General features: G+C 46.3%; 1 protein-coding gene across 1 annotated transcript in view; it reads left to right on the top strand.

The window, feature by feature from the left end:
- Window positions 1–5,050: 5,050 nt before the first annotated feature.
- Window positions 5,051–13,007, top strand: part of dve (SATB1_N and homeodomain domain-containing protein dve) — a gene marked incomplete at its 5' end in the record, with an annotated part of 274,413 nt that continues 266,456 nt past the window's right edge. The window contains one exon of the mRNA XM_069329243.1: window positions 5,051–5,212. Coding sequence (XP_069185344.1) covers window positions 5,051–5,212 — 162 coding nt within the window. The remainder of the gene's footprint in view (window positions 5,213–13,007) is intronic.

Genomic DNA, 13,007 nt, shown 5'->3' with positions numbered 1-13,007 from the left:
GCTCATCAACGGACGAACTTCGGATCTTCCTGCTTCGGATAATTCGTTTTAACTCGGGTAGATTTCGGATCGTCGTAGTTCGGATATATTTCGGATCGTAGAGCGCCCCAAGCACCCGCTAGAGTTCATCATGTTCGAACCGAATTCGAACCCCCGGACAGGGAGGGATGACTGAGCAGCTTTCTCACACTGTTCCATCCTCCACACCTTACGGAATTTTAAGAACTGGACGTAAAGTGAAGTGCAGATAGTGTTCTAGGGAAAGCGTGGCGGCTAGTCACCTGACCAGTACCTAGCATAAGAGCCTAAGTAAAGTATAACATTAAAAAAGATCAACACTAAAAAAATTACATCATTAAAAAAGTACATTAAAAACTACACTAATAAAAAGTACAATATTAAAAAAGGACAACATTAAAACGTACAATATTAAAAAACTATAATATTAAAAAAAGTACATTAAAAAAGTATAACATTAAAAAAGTATAACATTAAAAAAGTATAACATTAAAAAAGTATAACATTAAAAAATTATAACATTAAAAAATTATAACATTAAAAAAAGTACATTAAATAAGTACACCATTAAAAAAGTATATTACAAACTTACAACATTAAAAAGTACATTAAAAAGTTCAAAGATAAATAGTATATTAAAAAAAAAATTCTATATGGAAATAGGTGATATATATTTGGCAAAGACGGTGAAGTCGGAATTCAAATTCTTAGTGTATATTTTTGCAAAAATAGAAAGTTGGGTCTACAATCAATTGTTTATTTAGCGAGGCTACTAATCCCTCGTTCATCTAGCGAGGCTACTAATCCCTCGTTCATCTGGCGAGGCGACTAGTCCCTCGTTCATCTGGCGAGGCGACTAATCCCTCGTTCATCTGGCGAGACTACTAATCCCTCGTTCATCTGGCTTTGCTACTAATCCCTCGTTCATCTGGCGAAGCTACTAATCCCTCGTTCATCTGGCTTTGCTACTAATCCCTCGTTCATCTGGCGAGGCTACTAATCCCTTGTTCATCTGGCTTTGCTACTAATCCCTCGTTCATCTGGCGAGGCTACTAATCCCTCGTTCATCTGGCTTTGCTACTAATCCCTCGTTAATCTGGCTTTGCTACTAATCCCGCGTTCATCTGGCGAGGCTACTAATCCCTTGTTCATTTGGTGAAGCGACTAATCCCTCGTTCATTTGGCAAGGCTACTAATCCCTAGTTCATTTCTCGTGACGCCTATTTCCTTGTAAAATTGATGAAGCTACTAATCCCTCGTTCATCTTACGAGCTACTAATCTCACGTTCATTTGGCGAGTAATAATCCCTCGTTAATTTGGTGAGGCTACTCATTCCTCGTTCATTTGGTGTGACTGCTAATCTTCTGTTCAATTGAAGAGGCTACTAGTCCCCTCGTTCATTTGGCATGGCTATTAATCCTTTGTTCATTTGGAATGGCTACTAATCCCTCGTTCTTCTGGCGAGACTAGTAATCCTTCGTTCATTTGGCGAGGCAACTAATCCCTGTTTCATCTGGAGAGACAACTAATCCCGTGATAATTTGGTGAGAATTAATCCCTCGTTCATTTGGCGAGGCTACTAATCCTTCGTTCATCTGTCAAGCCTACTAATCCTTCGTTCATCTGGTGAGGCTACTAATCCTTCGTTCATCTGGCGAGGCTACTAATCCTTCGTTCATCTGGCGAGGCTACTAATCCTTCGTTCATCTGGCGAGGCTACTAATCCCTCTCTCATTTTGACTACTCCTAATCCCCTCGTTCGCTTGAACAAACATGCGAGCATGTTGTTATCTCGGATGGACTATATGTCACTTCTCGTCAATTGTCTTAATAAGACGCAGCATTCAGTCAGTATATTTATGCAAGAGCTACCCAGTTTAACACGGGGATAGTTCCACGAAGCCTCTCGCTGGATTGTAAACACCATTGAAAATTTGAGTACGCTTAGGCTGGTAACCCGTCACGTTATTGAATGTGTTCGCTTTGATTGAACACGTTTTCGACCTCATCATGTTCGGCGAGATCGCAGGCTGCGTGCGATGGGTTAACTCATCACCGCAGGCTGCGTGCGATGGGTTAACTCATCACCGCAGGCTGCGTGCGATGGGTTAACTCATCACCGCAGGCTGCGTGCGATGGGTTAACTGTCGGATTGCTGCTGCTCGTCAGCGAGCACGCTCCTGCTACGTCAGAAACTGCACGTTGCTGGCCGTTTGCGTGTCGTTCAGGGCAAGATTAGCAGTTTTACGTTGCGTTAAGCCAGTGGCGCGATGGTGTAGTTTAATGCTGTGGGTATTTTTTTTCCGTTTTTTTTTTCTACGTTAAAACCTTTGTGACGCAATTTCCAGCAGCTATGACTTTTTTTTTTGCTTGACGCATTTGGTGTTTTAAATATGCAGACCTTTGCGAAGGTACCATACCTCTTTCACGGGAAGATTTAGTTCGTTTTCTTGCGTTAAATGGGAAGTGTGAAACTTCCTATTCAGCATATAAGATGTTTAAGGCTTCTTATACAAAAAATAGGAAGTGCAACGTTTCGTATTCACGAAATTGGAATTTGTGATGCATTGTGTTCTCAAAATAGGAAACTTGAAGTTTCTGTAGCCCGCTAAAAGCCTAAAGTCGATGTTTTTTTGTTTTATCCACATCTCAGTACACTTGTGGTGCTCTATAAGAGTCAGGGTCTTGGCTCATTTCTCAAATCATATTTTTTTTTCTGTTATACAAGATCTGTTATATTTTTTCATGCTCATTGAGATTGTTTCTTTCATTGTTTTTTCTTCCACGGAAGAGCGATGGTTAGTTTTATTTAACATACTTGTTCTATTCATGGAAGATTCTCGTTTCTGTTTTGTTTTGTGTTGGTTCAGTCGAGATCTTCCAAAATTTACGCATTTTCGTTAGACTTCCGCGCTAGGCTGCCGCACATCGTCTAGGTAAGATTCGTGTCTCATTGTTTCTTCTTCACCCGTAAGATTTGTGCCTCAAGACACGTGAGGAGAGATATCTTCCATCTTCATGCCTCTTCCGTGTTTTCCACGCAAGATTCCCGTGTGTCTTTCTCACGTAAAATTCTGCAATGATAATTCTGTGAAATATCATTGCACTCCATGTAAGATTTCTCTCTCTTCCATGTATAGATCTCCCAGCTGTGAATAGCATGTCTCTTCCATGTATGATTCGTTCATTTCTCTCTCAGTATGATTAGTCTCCCAGTATGGTTAACCAATACATAGTTTCCAATACATATGATTATTGTCTTATTTCTAACCTATGTATGATTCGTATTTACTAAAATCCCCCAACGTATGATTAGCCAATCTCTCTCTCTCTCTCTCTCTTCCATACATGCATGATTAAGAGTCTGTTTCTCATCCCCCCTTCAAGTATGATTGGTTTATCTGTCTCTTCTCCCAGCTTGATCCCGAAAGATTAGTATATATTTCTGTTCCTTTCCACCCGTTCCTCTCTCTTCCACCATCCGTACCTCTCTCTCTCTTCTACCAAACCTGATTAGATCTCACCTAGCCATCATGGGGGTAAGGAAGGGATCCCCCCCACCCTCCCCACAGGTAAGATCCACCCCCCTCTCCCTCTCCCTCTATCACCCCCTTCCCTTGGTAAGATCTCCCAAACGGATAATTCTTCTATTCCTCTCATTCAACCTCTCTCTCCCTTCTCCTTTCTACTTTATCTCTTCTTTACTCTTTATCTTCGGCTTCTCCTCCCCCCCCCCTTTTCAGCTAAGCGTTGAGAATCCCCCCCTTCTTTCTTTTTTTGTTACAGACAGCTTAAAGAAATTTCGGCAGCAGCAATTACGTCCCCAATCGGATTAGGGCAAATCCCCACGTAAGCGGTAAAGCTGGTGGATTATCGTAGACGCACGATCGCCCCACCGTGACTCGTCAGGGAGGGGGAGGGGGAGTGGGGGGAGGGGGGGAGGGGGAGGGGGGGAGGGGGAGGGGGAGTGGGGGGAGGGAATCGTAAAAACAAGCAGTAAAACGTCTTCTTTCTCCTGCCGTGCCTCGGGTGAGACTTGCTGCCTCTGGAGGTAATGTTATTCTCACCGCCTCGTCTCTATCTTATGTTTGTATCTCTCTCTCGCTCTCTGAGTTGTGCTCGTAACTTAACTCACTCTCTCTGTTGCTGAAGTAGTCTTCTTTTTTTGAGTGGGGTGGGTGGGGAGGGGGTTATAATACATTGAGGATCGGCGTGGGAAGCGACCTCTCACACACACATACACCGACACACACACACACACCCATATATACACATGGTCCGGTAGGTAGTCGGAGGAGCGAGCGAGAAGTTGTCGCGACGGGAGTTGGGCGGCAACTGAGAGGCGGGTGCGCGCGCAACCCCTCTTCCTCCCCTGTGCCTCCGCCCCTCTCCGATATTATCTCAGTTAGCGCCTCCTTCTGTTGTCGTGTTAGGCCGGAGCTGGCTGCTGCGCAGTCTCTCTCGCATGGCCAGATATGACAAGCGTTAGCCACCGCTCATAAGCTCCTATCGTCATCAAAAAGCAGGAGAGAACGGTGGTTTAAACTGCAACGGGCTCTCCTCCCCCCACCGCTTGCTCCCGCGCCTGCGCGCTCCTCGTCCCCCTAATCTAGGATTATGGAGGCTTATTCTAAACTCGCTGTTTATAAAGTATGTTTTGGGTAGGAAATTAGCTAGGTCGTGGATGGCACGACGGAGTGACGCATCGGTGGCGGCGGAGCAGGTCTCAGGCCGGAACTAATTAGTTGTAGAGACGCGAGCGGCGCTAAAACACGCGGTAGGCCGGAGTGACGCGGCTTAGAGCTTAGCACGTGGTAGTGACTTTAATCGGTGCCAGCCCGCGACCCCCAGCCCGCGACCAGTGTCTGCCACGCTCTCACAGTGTCATGTCTCCCACTCGCGGTGTTCTCTAGCGACTCTCACTCGCGCTTATATGGTGCTCGCGTGACCGTCGGCCGCTCCCACACCCGTGCAGATAGAAAGGTTTCGTTACTTGTAGCGGTGGACGGCGGGGGTCGACAGCGATAATAAAACGGCTGGCGAGTGTCGTCGGGGGCAGGATCTCCTGCTGGTGCCCTCCTCGACCTTCGACCTGGCTACAGCGATGGACTTTCAAAGCGCCATGGAGACGTTTTGCAGAAGCGTGGATGGGCCGCCAACACCAAGTCTCGCCCCGACTCTTCCGACCAACAGGTAAGTCCCCCCCCACTCACTCTCTCTCTCTCTCTCTCTCTCCTCTCTCTCTCTCTCTCTCTCTCTCTCTCTCTCTCTCTGGGGTAGTTTGACACCACGTGGGGGCAGGACCTGACACCACCCGAGGGCAAATTGACACACTCGGGGCAGAGCTCACATCTGGGGGTATGCCTGATACCTGAGGAAGTGCTAATGCCTCCTGCCTGCAGGTCCTGGGTTGGAATCCTCTGAAACCGGATCCGACAGCAGTAGACTGGTTGACGACACCTGGAGCTTGGCTCACTACCGCTAGGGAAGGGTAGTGAGACACACTTACACACGCACCTACTAACTAACCCCTAGGGAAGGACCACCAACGCCTTTGGTAATGTTTGACAACGCTCCGAGCAACCACTTACACCACCTAGACTGTTTGTAACACCAATTAGTAACGGCCACTCCTATGTTTGAGGTGACAGCGCTTCTCTGGGTCCACTTTTTTTTTTAATAAAATTATACCCAAGATTTTCTCCCAGGCGAGTGAGGAATAGAAGGAAAATTAGATTTTTAAGGTTGAATTACTATAGGCTGCAAGAAAGCCTAGCGTTCGTGGGTTGAGAGGAAGGTCAACATATTTCGACAACCGGTGGAAATGTTGACAATTTATATATATATAATATATATATATATATATATATATATATATATATATATATATATATATATATATATATATATATATATATCGCCGGGGACATAGAACCAACCCTGACATAAAAACTCAACCGTGATAAGCGCACAATCTCTTCCACCAGCGCTGACAACATATTAAGAGAGAACCAACGAACGCCTATCTCCTCTGAGTGACGTTGGCAGACAACAATGCCAACTTGTGACACCAGCCGTGACACCAGCCGTGACATCACTATAGTTTTACCACCGCCCTTACAACAAGTCATCAACGAGTCTTTTCTGACCTATTGCGATATTGGCCCCACGTTAGTGAAAAGTTTTGTCCCCCCCCCCCCCCCCCGGCTAATACTGAGCATAATACTGGTCTTATAATAACGTTATTATTAATATTAGAGTAGGGCCATTGTTCTCATTTTCGTTACTGGTATTATTTGATTAGTATTAGTTATGGATGTGGTAGTAGAAGGCAGCAGTGTTAACAGTAGTAGTAACGAGAGAATTAACAGTAGCAGTAACGAGAGAATTAACAGTAGCAGTAACGAGAGAATTAACAGTAGCAGTAACGGGAGAATCAACAGTAGCAGTAACGAGAGAATTAACAGTAGCAGTAACGAGAGAATTAACAGTAGCAGTAACGAGAGAATTAACAGTAGCAGTAACGAGAGAATTAACAGTAGCAGTAACGAGAGAATTAACAGTAGCAGTAATGAGAGAATTAACAGTAGCAGTAAGGAGAGAATTAACAGTAGCAGTAACGGTAGTAGAAGTAGCAGTAATAGTAATAATAACAGTAACAGAAGCAGTAGTAGTAGTTGTAACAGTACCAGCAGTAACAGTAGTAGTAGTATCAGTATCAGTAACGGTAACAACATTAGCAGTAACAATACTAGAAGTAACAGTAGTAGCAATAGCATAAACAGTAGCAATAATAGTAGTAACAACAGCAGTAACTAGCAGTAACAACAGCAGTAACAGTAGTAGCATTAGCATAAACAGTAGCAGTAATAGTAGTAACAACAGTAACAGTAGCATTAACAGTAGTAGTAGCAGTAATATCAGTAGCAGTAATATTAGCAGTAACAATAGCAACAAGAGTATCAGGCTATCAATATCATACCAGCAGATTATAGTAGTATCAGGCTATCAATATCATACCAGCAGACTATAGTAATATCAGGCTATCAATATCATACCAGCAGATTATAGTAATATCAGGCTATCAATATCATACCAGCAGACTATAGTAATATCAGGCTATCAATATCATACCAGCAGACTATAGTAATATCAGGCTATCAATATCATACCAGCGGACTATAGTAATATCAGGCTATTAATATCATACCAGCAGATTATAGTAGTATCAGGCTATCAATATCATACCAGCGGACTATAGTAGTATCAGGCTATCAATATCATTCCAGCGGACTATAGTAGTATCAGGCTATCAATATCATACCAGCAGACTATAGTAGTATCAGGCTATCAATATCATACCAGCAGACTATAGTAGTATCAGGCTATCAATATCATACCAGCGGACTATAGTAGTATCAGGCTATCAATATCATACCAGCGGACTATAGTAGTATCAGGCTATCAATATCATACCCAGCGGACTATAGTAGTATCAGGCTATCAATATCATACCAGCGGACTATAGTAATATCAGGCTATCAATATCATACCAGCGGACTATAGTAATATCAGGCTATCAATATCATACCAGCAGACTATAGTAGTATCAGGCTATCAATATCATACCAGCGGACTATAGTAGTATCAGGCTATCAATATCATACCCAGCGGACTATAGTAGTATCAGGCTATCAATATCATACCAGCGGACTATAGTAATATCAGGCTATCAATATCATACCAGCGGACTATAGTAATATCAGGCTATCAATATCATACCAGCAGACTATAGTAGTATCAGGCTATCAATATCATACCAGCGGACTATAGTAGTATCAGGCTATCAATATCATACCCAGCGGACTATAGTAGTATGAGGCTATCAATATCATACCAGCGGACTATAGTAATATCAGGCTATCAATATCATACCAGCAGACTATAGTAGTATCAGGCTATCAATATCATACCAGCGGACTATAGTAGTATCAGGCTATCAATATCATACCAGCGGACTATAGTAATATCAGGCTATCAATATCATACCAGCGGACTATAGTAATATCAGGCTATCAATATCATACCAGCAGACTATAGTAGTATCAGGCTATCAATATCATACCAGCGGACTATAGTAGTATCAGGCTATCAATATCATACCAGCGGCAGTGACGACAAAACTAGTTCATGTATGTTTATCGAGATAATGAAATACATCTCAAAAGGATAGAGTAGCTTAGGCTATCTCTACCTTCATCTGTTTATAATCCCCCCAAGGTACTCACAAATTCATACAGTACACAAATATTAATCATATTTTACATTTCATATTCCAATAGTAATCACATGGTGTACTGTGAGAGCTCTAATTGATTATGCTGTACCTGTCATTTCTTGTTTTGGTAAAGGTAGCCTAAGCACGTTGGAGAAGGTACAAAATGAAGCCATGAGAATAATCTTGGGATGCCAATCTTCGTAGAAATAGTATGATTGAGATGCAACAACGATCTCAAAAAATGCTATGATTGAGATAATGAGGATGGGATTGAACTTGCAGAGTATTGGGAATAGAATTTCAGAGATATGAAGCTTCGGCGATTAGATTAATGAGAGGCGAGGGAACTAATGAATTAATCCTCTCACTTCAAAAGGTGGGAAGAAATGAATAATTCATGTTAGAAGTATAATAGGAGAACGAATATGAGATCCTTATGTTCTAATGTTATAAAGTATCATGTCTTTCAAGAATGTATTGCATTGCCATAGAAACAATTACCACCAACATTAGGAGGAACGTAACGTAGATGTAGTAATTACTTTCTTCCATGACGAATTGTCAGGCTCGTAAATTTGCTGCTGTCTGATAATTCACTGAGAAGCAATAGCCCCCTTGGACACACTCTCAACATTTCAACACTGCTTCTTGCTCAAACACTCATGCACGTACCACAGTCAAAAGTAATGCTATTGTTAACTATGTCTTCAACTTCTATTTTTGTAAACCAATTTGCCTGAGCTTCTCCGTCAACATTTTGCACCACACGGGGGTTGAACACTGCCATCACTAGTGGATAGTTCATTTTCCTGAGACTTCTATCTTTGATACTCCATTCTCTTCCTTATTGTCTTTCCTCTTCATTTCATTGCCCACTACACCCTCATCTGTTTGCCACAGCTAATTTTTCTAGAGTTTCAATCCTCTTGTCCAACTTTTTGAGGTATTCCTCCAAATCTGTGGAGCAGATTTTCTGCTCCACAGATCCTCCACAAATCTCCTCAGAGAAGCAGAGGAGATTTTCTACTCCTCCAAAGATCTGCGTAGCAACCTCAGAATTCACATCGCAGCCCTGCACCTCATCCACTACGAGGATACACTTTTTTCCCGCTTCGTTTCCTACCGCCACTAGGCTATCCTTAATCGCCGCCGTGGTCCCAAACGTCGGTCAGAGGCTATCATTGTCTCTCCACTGTTTCTCCCTTGTTCCTGCTGTAATATCATGCCTTCCTTCGGAGCTTCCTTTACCCCATCTTGTTGGAGTCGACTTGGAATCTCTCACATGGAGCGTCATGTTACATAGAAACGAACCGGCACTGTTTAATACCTCGAAAATTGCAGCAAAATGGCAAGAATTGTTTCTCCTTTTTTCGATCCTGACACTGTCGCTAGTCATGCTTCTTACTACAGTACCGATATTTGGGGTCAAACGGGCATTTCCAAGCCAAATGTCCACCAATGGGAACACAGAAGCGCTCATTGCTATTAATATCAACCATCAACTAGGTAATGATCCCGAATCTTGAAGTTGTTTTAGACGAAATTGAAATACACCGACCATCGTTTAACTTTTCACTAACGCTATGTTGAGTGCATGAAGCAATGCGTCAACGTAACGTTGAGAGTTCAGCAAATACAAATACAACAGTTGTATTCATGATTGTCTGTTGAGTACATTTATATTTGGATTAGTCAACGCTATGTGGAGTCCTCACAGCCATAGCGTCAACGATGTGTAGATCCTCACAGCCATAGCGTCAGCGCTGTGTAGATCTTCACAGCCATAGCGTTAACGCTGTGTAGATCTTCACAGCCATAGCGTCAACGCTGTGTAGATCCTCACAGCCAAGCGTCAACGCTGTGTAGATCGTCACAGCCATAGCGTCAACGCTGTGTAGATCTTCACAGCCATAGCGTCAACGCTGTGTAGATCCTCACAGCCATAGCGTCAACGCTGTGTAGATCTTCACAGCCATAGCGTCAACGCTGTGTAGATCTTCACAGCCATAGCGTCAGCGCTGTGTAGATCTTCACAGCCATAGCGTCAGCGCTGTGTAGATCTTCACAGCCATAGCGTTAACGCTGTGTAGATCTTCACAGCCATAGCGTCAACGCTGTGTAAATCCTCACAGCCATAGCGTCAACGCTGTGTAAATCCTCACAGCCATAGCGTCAGCGCTGTGTAGATCTTCACAGCCATAGCGTCAACGCTGTGTAGATCTTCACAGCCATAGCGTCAACGCTGTGTAGATCTTCACAGCCATAGCGTTAACGCTGTGTAGATCTTCGCAGCCATAGCGTCAACGCTGTGTAGATCTTCACAGCCATAGCGTCAACGCTGTGTAGATCTTCACAGCCATAGCGTCAACGCTGTGTAGATCTTCACAGCCATAGTGTCAACGCTGTGTAGATCTTCACAGCCATAGCGTTAACGCTGTGTAGATCTTCACAGCCATAGCGTTAACGCTGTGTAGATCTTCACAGCCATAGCGTCAACGCTGTGGCTTGATCACTGCGGTAAATTAAACGTAGCCTCATTTCTAGAAAAAATAATGTATCCGGATTTTTTAGAGTTTTTAATCTAATTCTTATCCGTTAACGCAGACCTTAGCGTAGTCCTGGTAAGGTTGGAGAGTGCGTGCTGGTGCGGGTGTAGTGCGTTGTATTGAGGGTGTAGCGCGTTGTATTGAGGGTGTAGCGCGTTGTATTGAGGGTGTAGTGCGTTCTATTGAGGGTGTAGTGCGTTCTGGTGCGAGTGTAGTGCGTTGTATTGAGGGTGTAGTGCGTTCTGGTGCGAGTGTAGTGCGTTGTATAGAAGGTGTAGCGCGTTGAATTGAGGGTGTAGTGCGTTCTGGTAAGCGTGAAGTTCGTTCTATTGAGGGTGTCGCTACTGTGGGTGTCGCTGCCGTGGGTGTTGCTACTGTGGGTGTCGCTGCCGTGGGTGTCGCTGCCGTGGGTGTCGCTGCCGTGGGTGTCGCTGCTGTGGGTGTCAATACTGTGGGTGTTGCTACCGTGGGTGTCGCTACTGTGGGTGTCAATACTGTGGGTGTTGCTACCGTGGGTGTCGCTACTGTGGGTGTCAATACTGTGGGTGTTGCTACCGCGGGTGTCGCTACTGTGGGTGTCAATACTGTGGGTGTTGCTACCGTGGGTGTCGCTACTGTGGGTGTTGCTACCGTGGGTGTCGCTACTGTGGGTGTCGCTGCCGTGGGTGTCGCTACTGTGGGTGTCGCTACTGTGGGTGTCAATACTGTGGGTGTCACTACCGTGGGTGTCGCTACCATGGGTGTCGCAACTGTGGGTGTCGCTACTGTGGGTGTCGCTACCATGGGTGTCGCAACTGTGGGTGTCGCTACTGTGGGTGTCGCAACTGTGGGTGTCGCTACTGTGGGTGTCGCTACTGTGGGTGTCGCTACTGTGGGTGTCGCAACTGTGGGTGTCGCTACTGTGGGTGTCGCTACTGTGGGTGTCGCTACCGTGGGTGTCGCTACTGTGGGTGTTGCTACCGTGGGTGTCGCTACTGTGGGTGTCGCTACTGTGGGTGTCGCTACTGTGGGTGTCGCTGCCGTGGGTGTCGCTGCTGTGGGTGTCGCTACTGTGGGTGTCGCTACCGTGGGTGTCGCTGCCGTGGGTGTCGCAACTGTGGGTGTCACTACCGTGGGTGTCGCTACCGTGGGTGTCGCTACCGTGGGTGTCGCTACTGTGAGTGTCGCTACTGTGGGTGTCGCTACCGTGGGTGTCGCTACTGTGAGTGTTGCTACCGTGGGTGTCGCTACTGTGAGTGTCGCTACCGTGGGTGTCGCTACTGTGGGTGTCGCTACCGTGGGTGTCGCTACTGTGAGTGTTGCTACCGTGGGTGTCGCTACCGTGGGTGTCGCTACTGTGGGTGTCGCTACTGTGGGTGTCGCTGCCGTGGGTGTCGCTACCGTGGGTGTCGCTACCGTGGGTGTCGCTACTGTGAGTGTCGCTACCGTGGGTGTCGCTACCGTGGGTGTCGCTACTGTGAGTGTCGCTACCGTGGGTGTCGCTGCCGTGGGTGTCGCTGCCGTGGGTGTCGCTGCCGTGGGTGTCGCTACCGTGGGTGTCGCTACCATGGGTGTCGCTGCCGTGGGTGTCGCTACTGTGGGTGTCGCTACTGTGAGTGTCGCTACCGTGGGTGTCGCTGCCGTGGGTGTCGCTGCCGTGGGTGTCGCTGCCGTGGGTGTCGCTGCCGTGGGTGTCGCTACTGTGAGTGTCGCTACCGTGGGTGTCGCTGCCGTGGGTGTCGCTGCCGTGGGTGTCGCTGCCGTGGGTGTCGCTGCCGTGGGTGTCGCTGCCGTGGGTGTCGCTGCCGTGGGTGTCGCTACCGTGGGTGTCGCTACCGTGGGTGTCGCTGCCGTGGGTGTCGCTACCGTGGGTGTCGCTACCGTGGGTGTCGCTGCCGTGGGTGTCGCTACCGTGGGTGTCGCTGCCGTGGGTGTCGCTGCTGCTGTGGGTGTCGCTGCCGTGGGTGTCGCTACCGTGGGTGTCGCTACTGTGGGTGTCGCTACTGTGGGTGTCACTACTGTGGGTGTCACTACTGTGGGTGTCGCTACTGTGGGTGTCGCTACCGTGGGTGTCGCTACTGTGGGTGTCGCTACTGTGGGTGTCACTACTGTGGGTGTCACTACTGTGGGTGTCGCTACTGTGGGTGTCGCCGCTGTGGGTGTCGCTACTGTGGGTGTCGCTACT

This window comes from Procambarus clarkii, chromosome 22 (genome assembly GCF_040958095.1).
Source record: "Procambarus clarkii isolate CNS0578487 chromosome 22, FALCON_Pclarkii_2.0, whole genome shotgun sequence".
Lineage (NCBI taxonomy): Eukaryota > Metazoa > Arthropoda > Malacostraca > Decapoda > Cambaridae > Procambarus > Procambarus clarkii.
The sequence above is the reverse complement of the archived record's forward strand: the minus strand, read 5'-3'. Positions and strand labels throughout refer to the sequence as shown.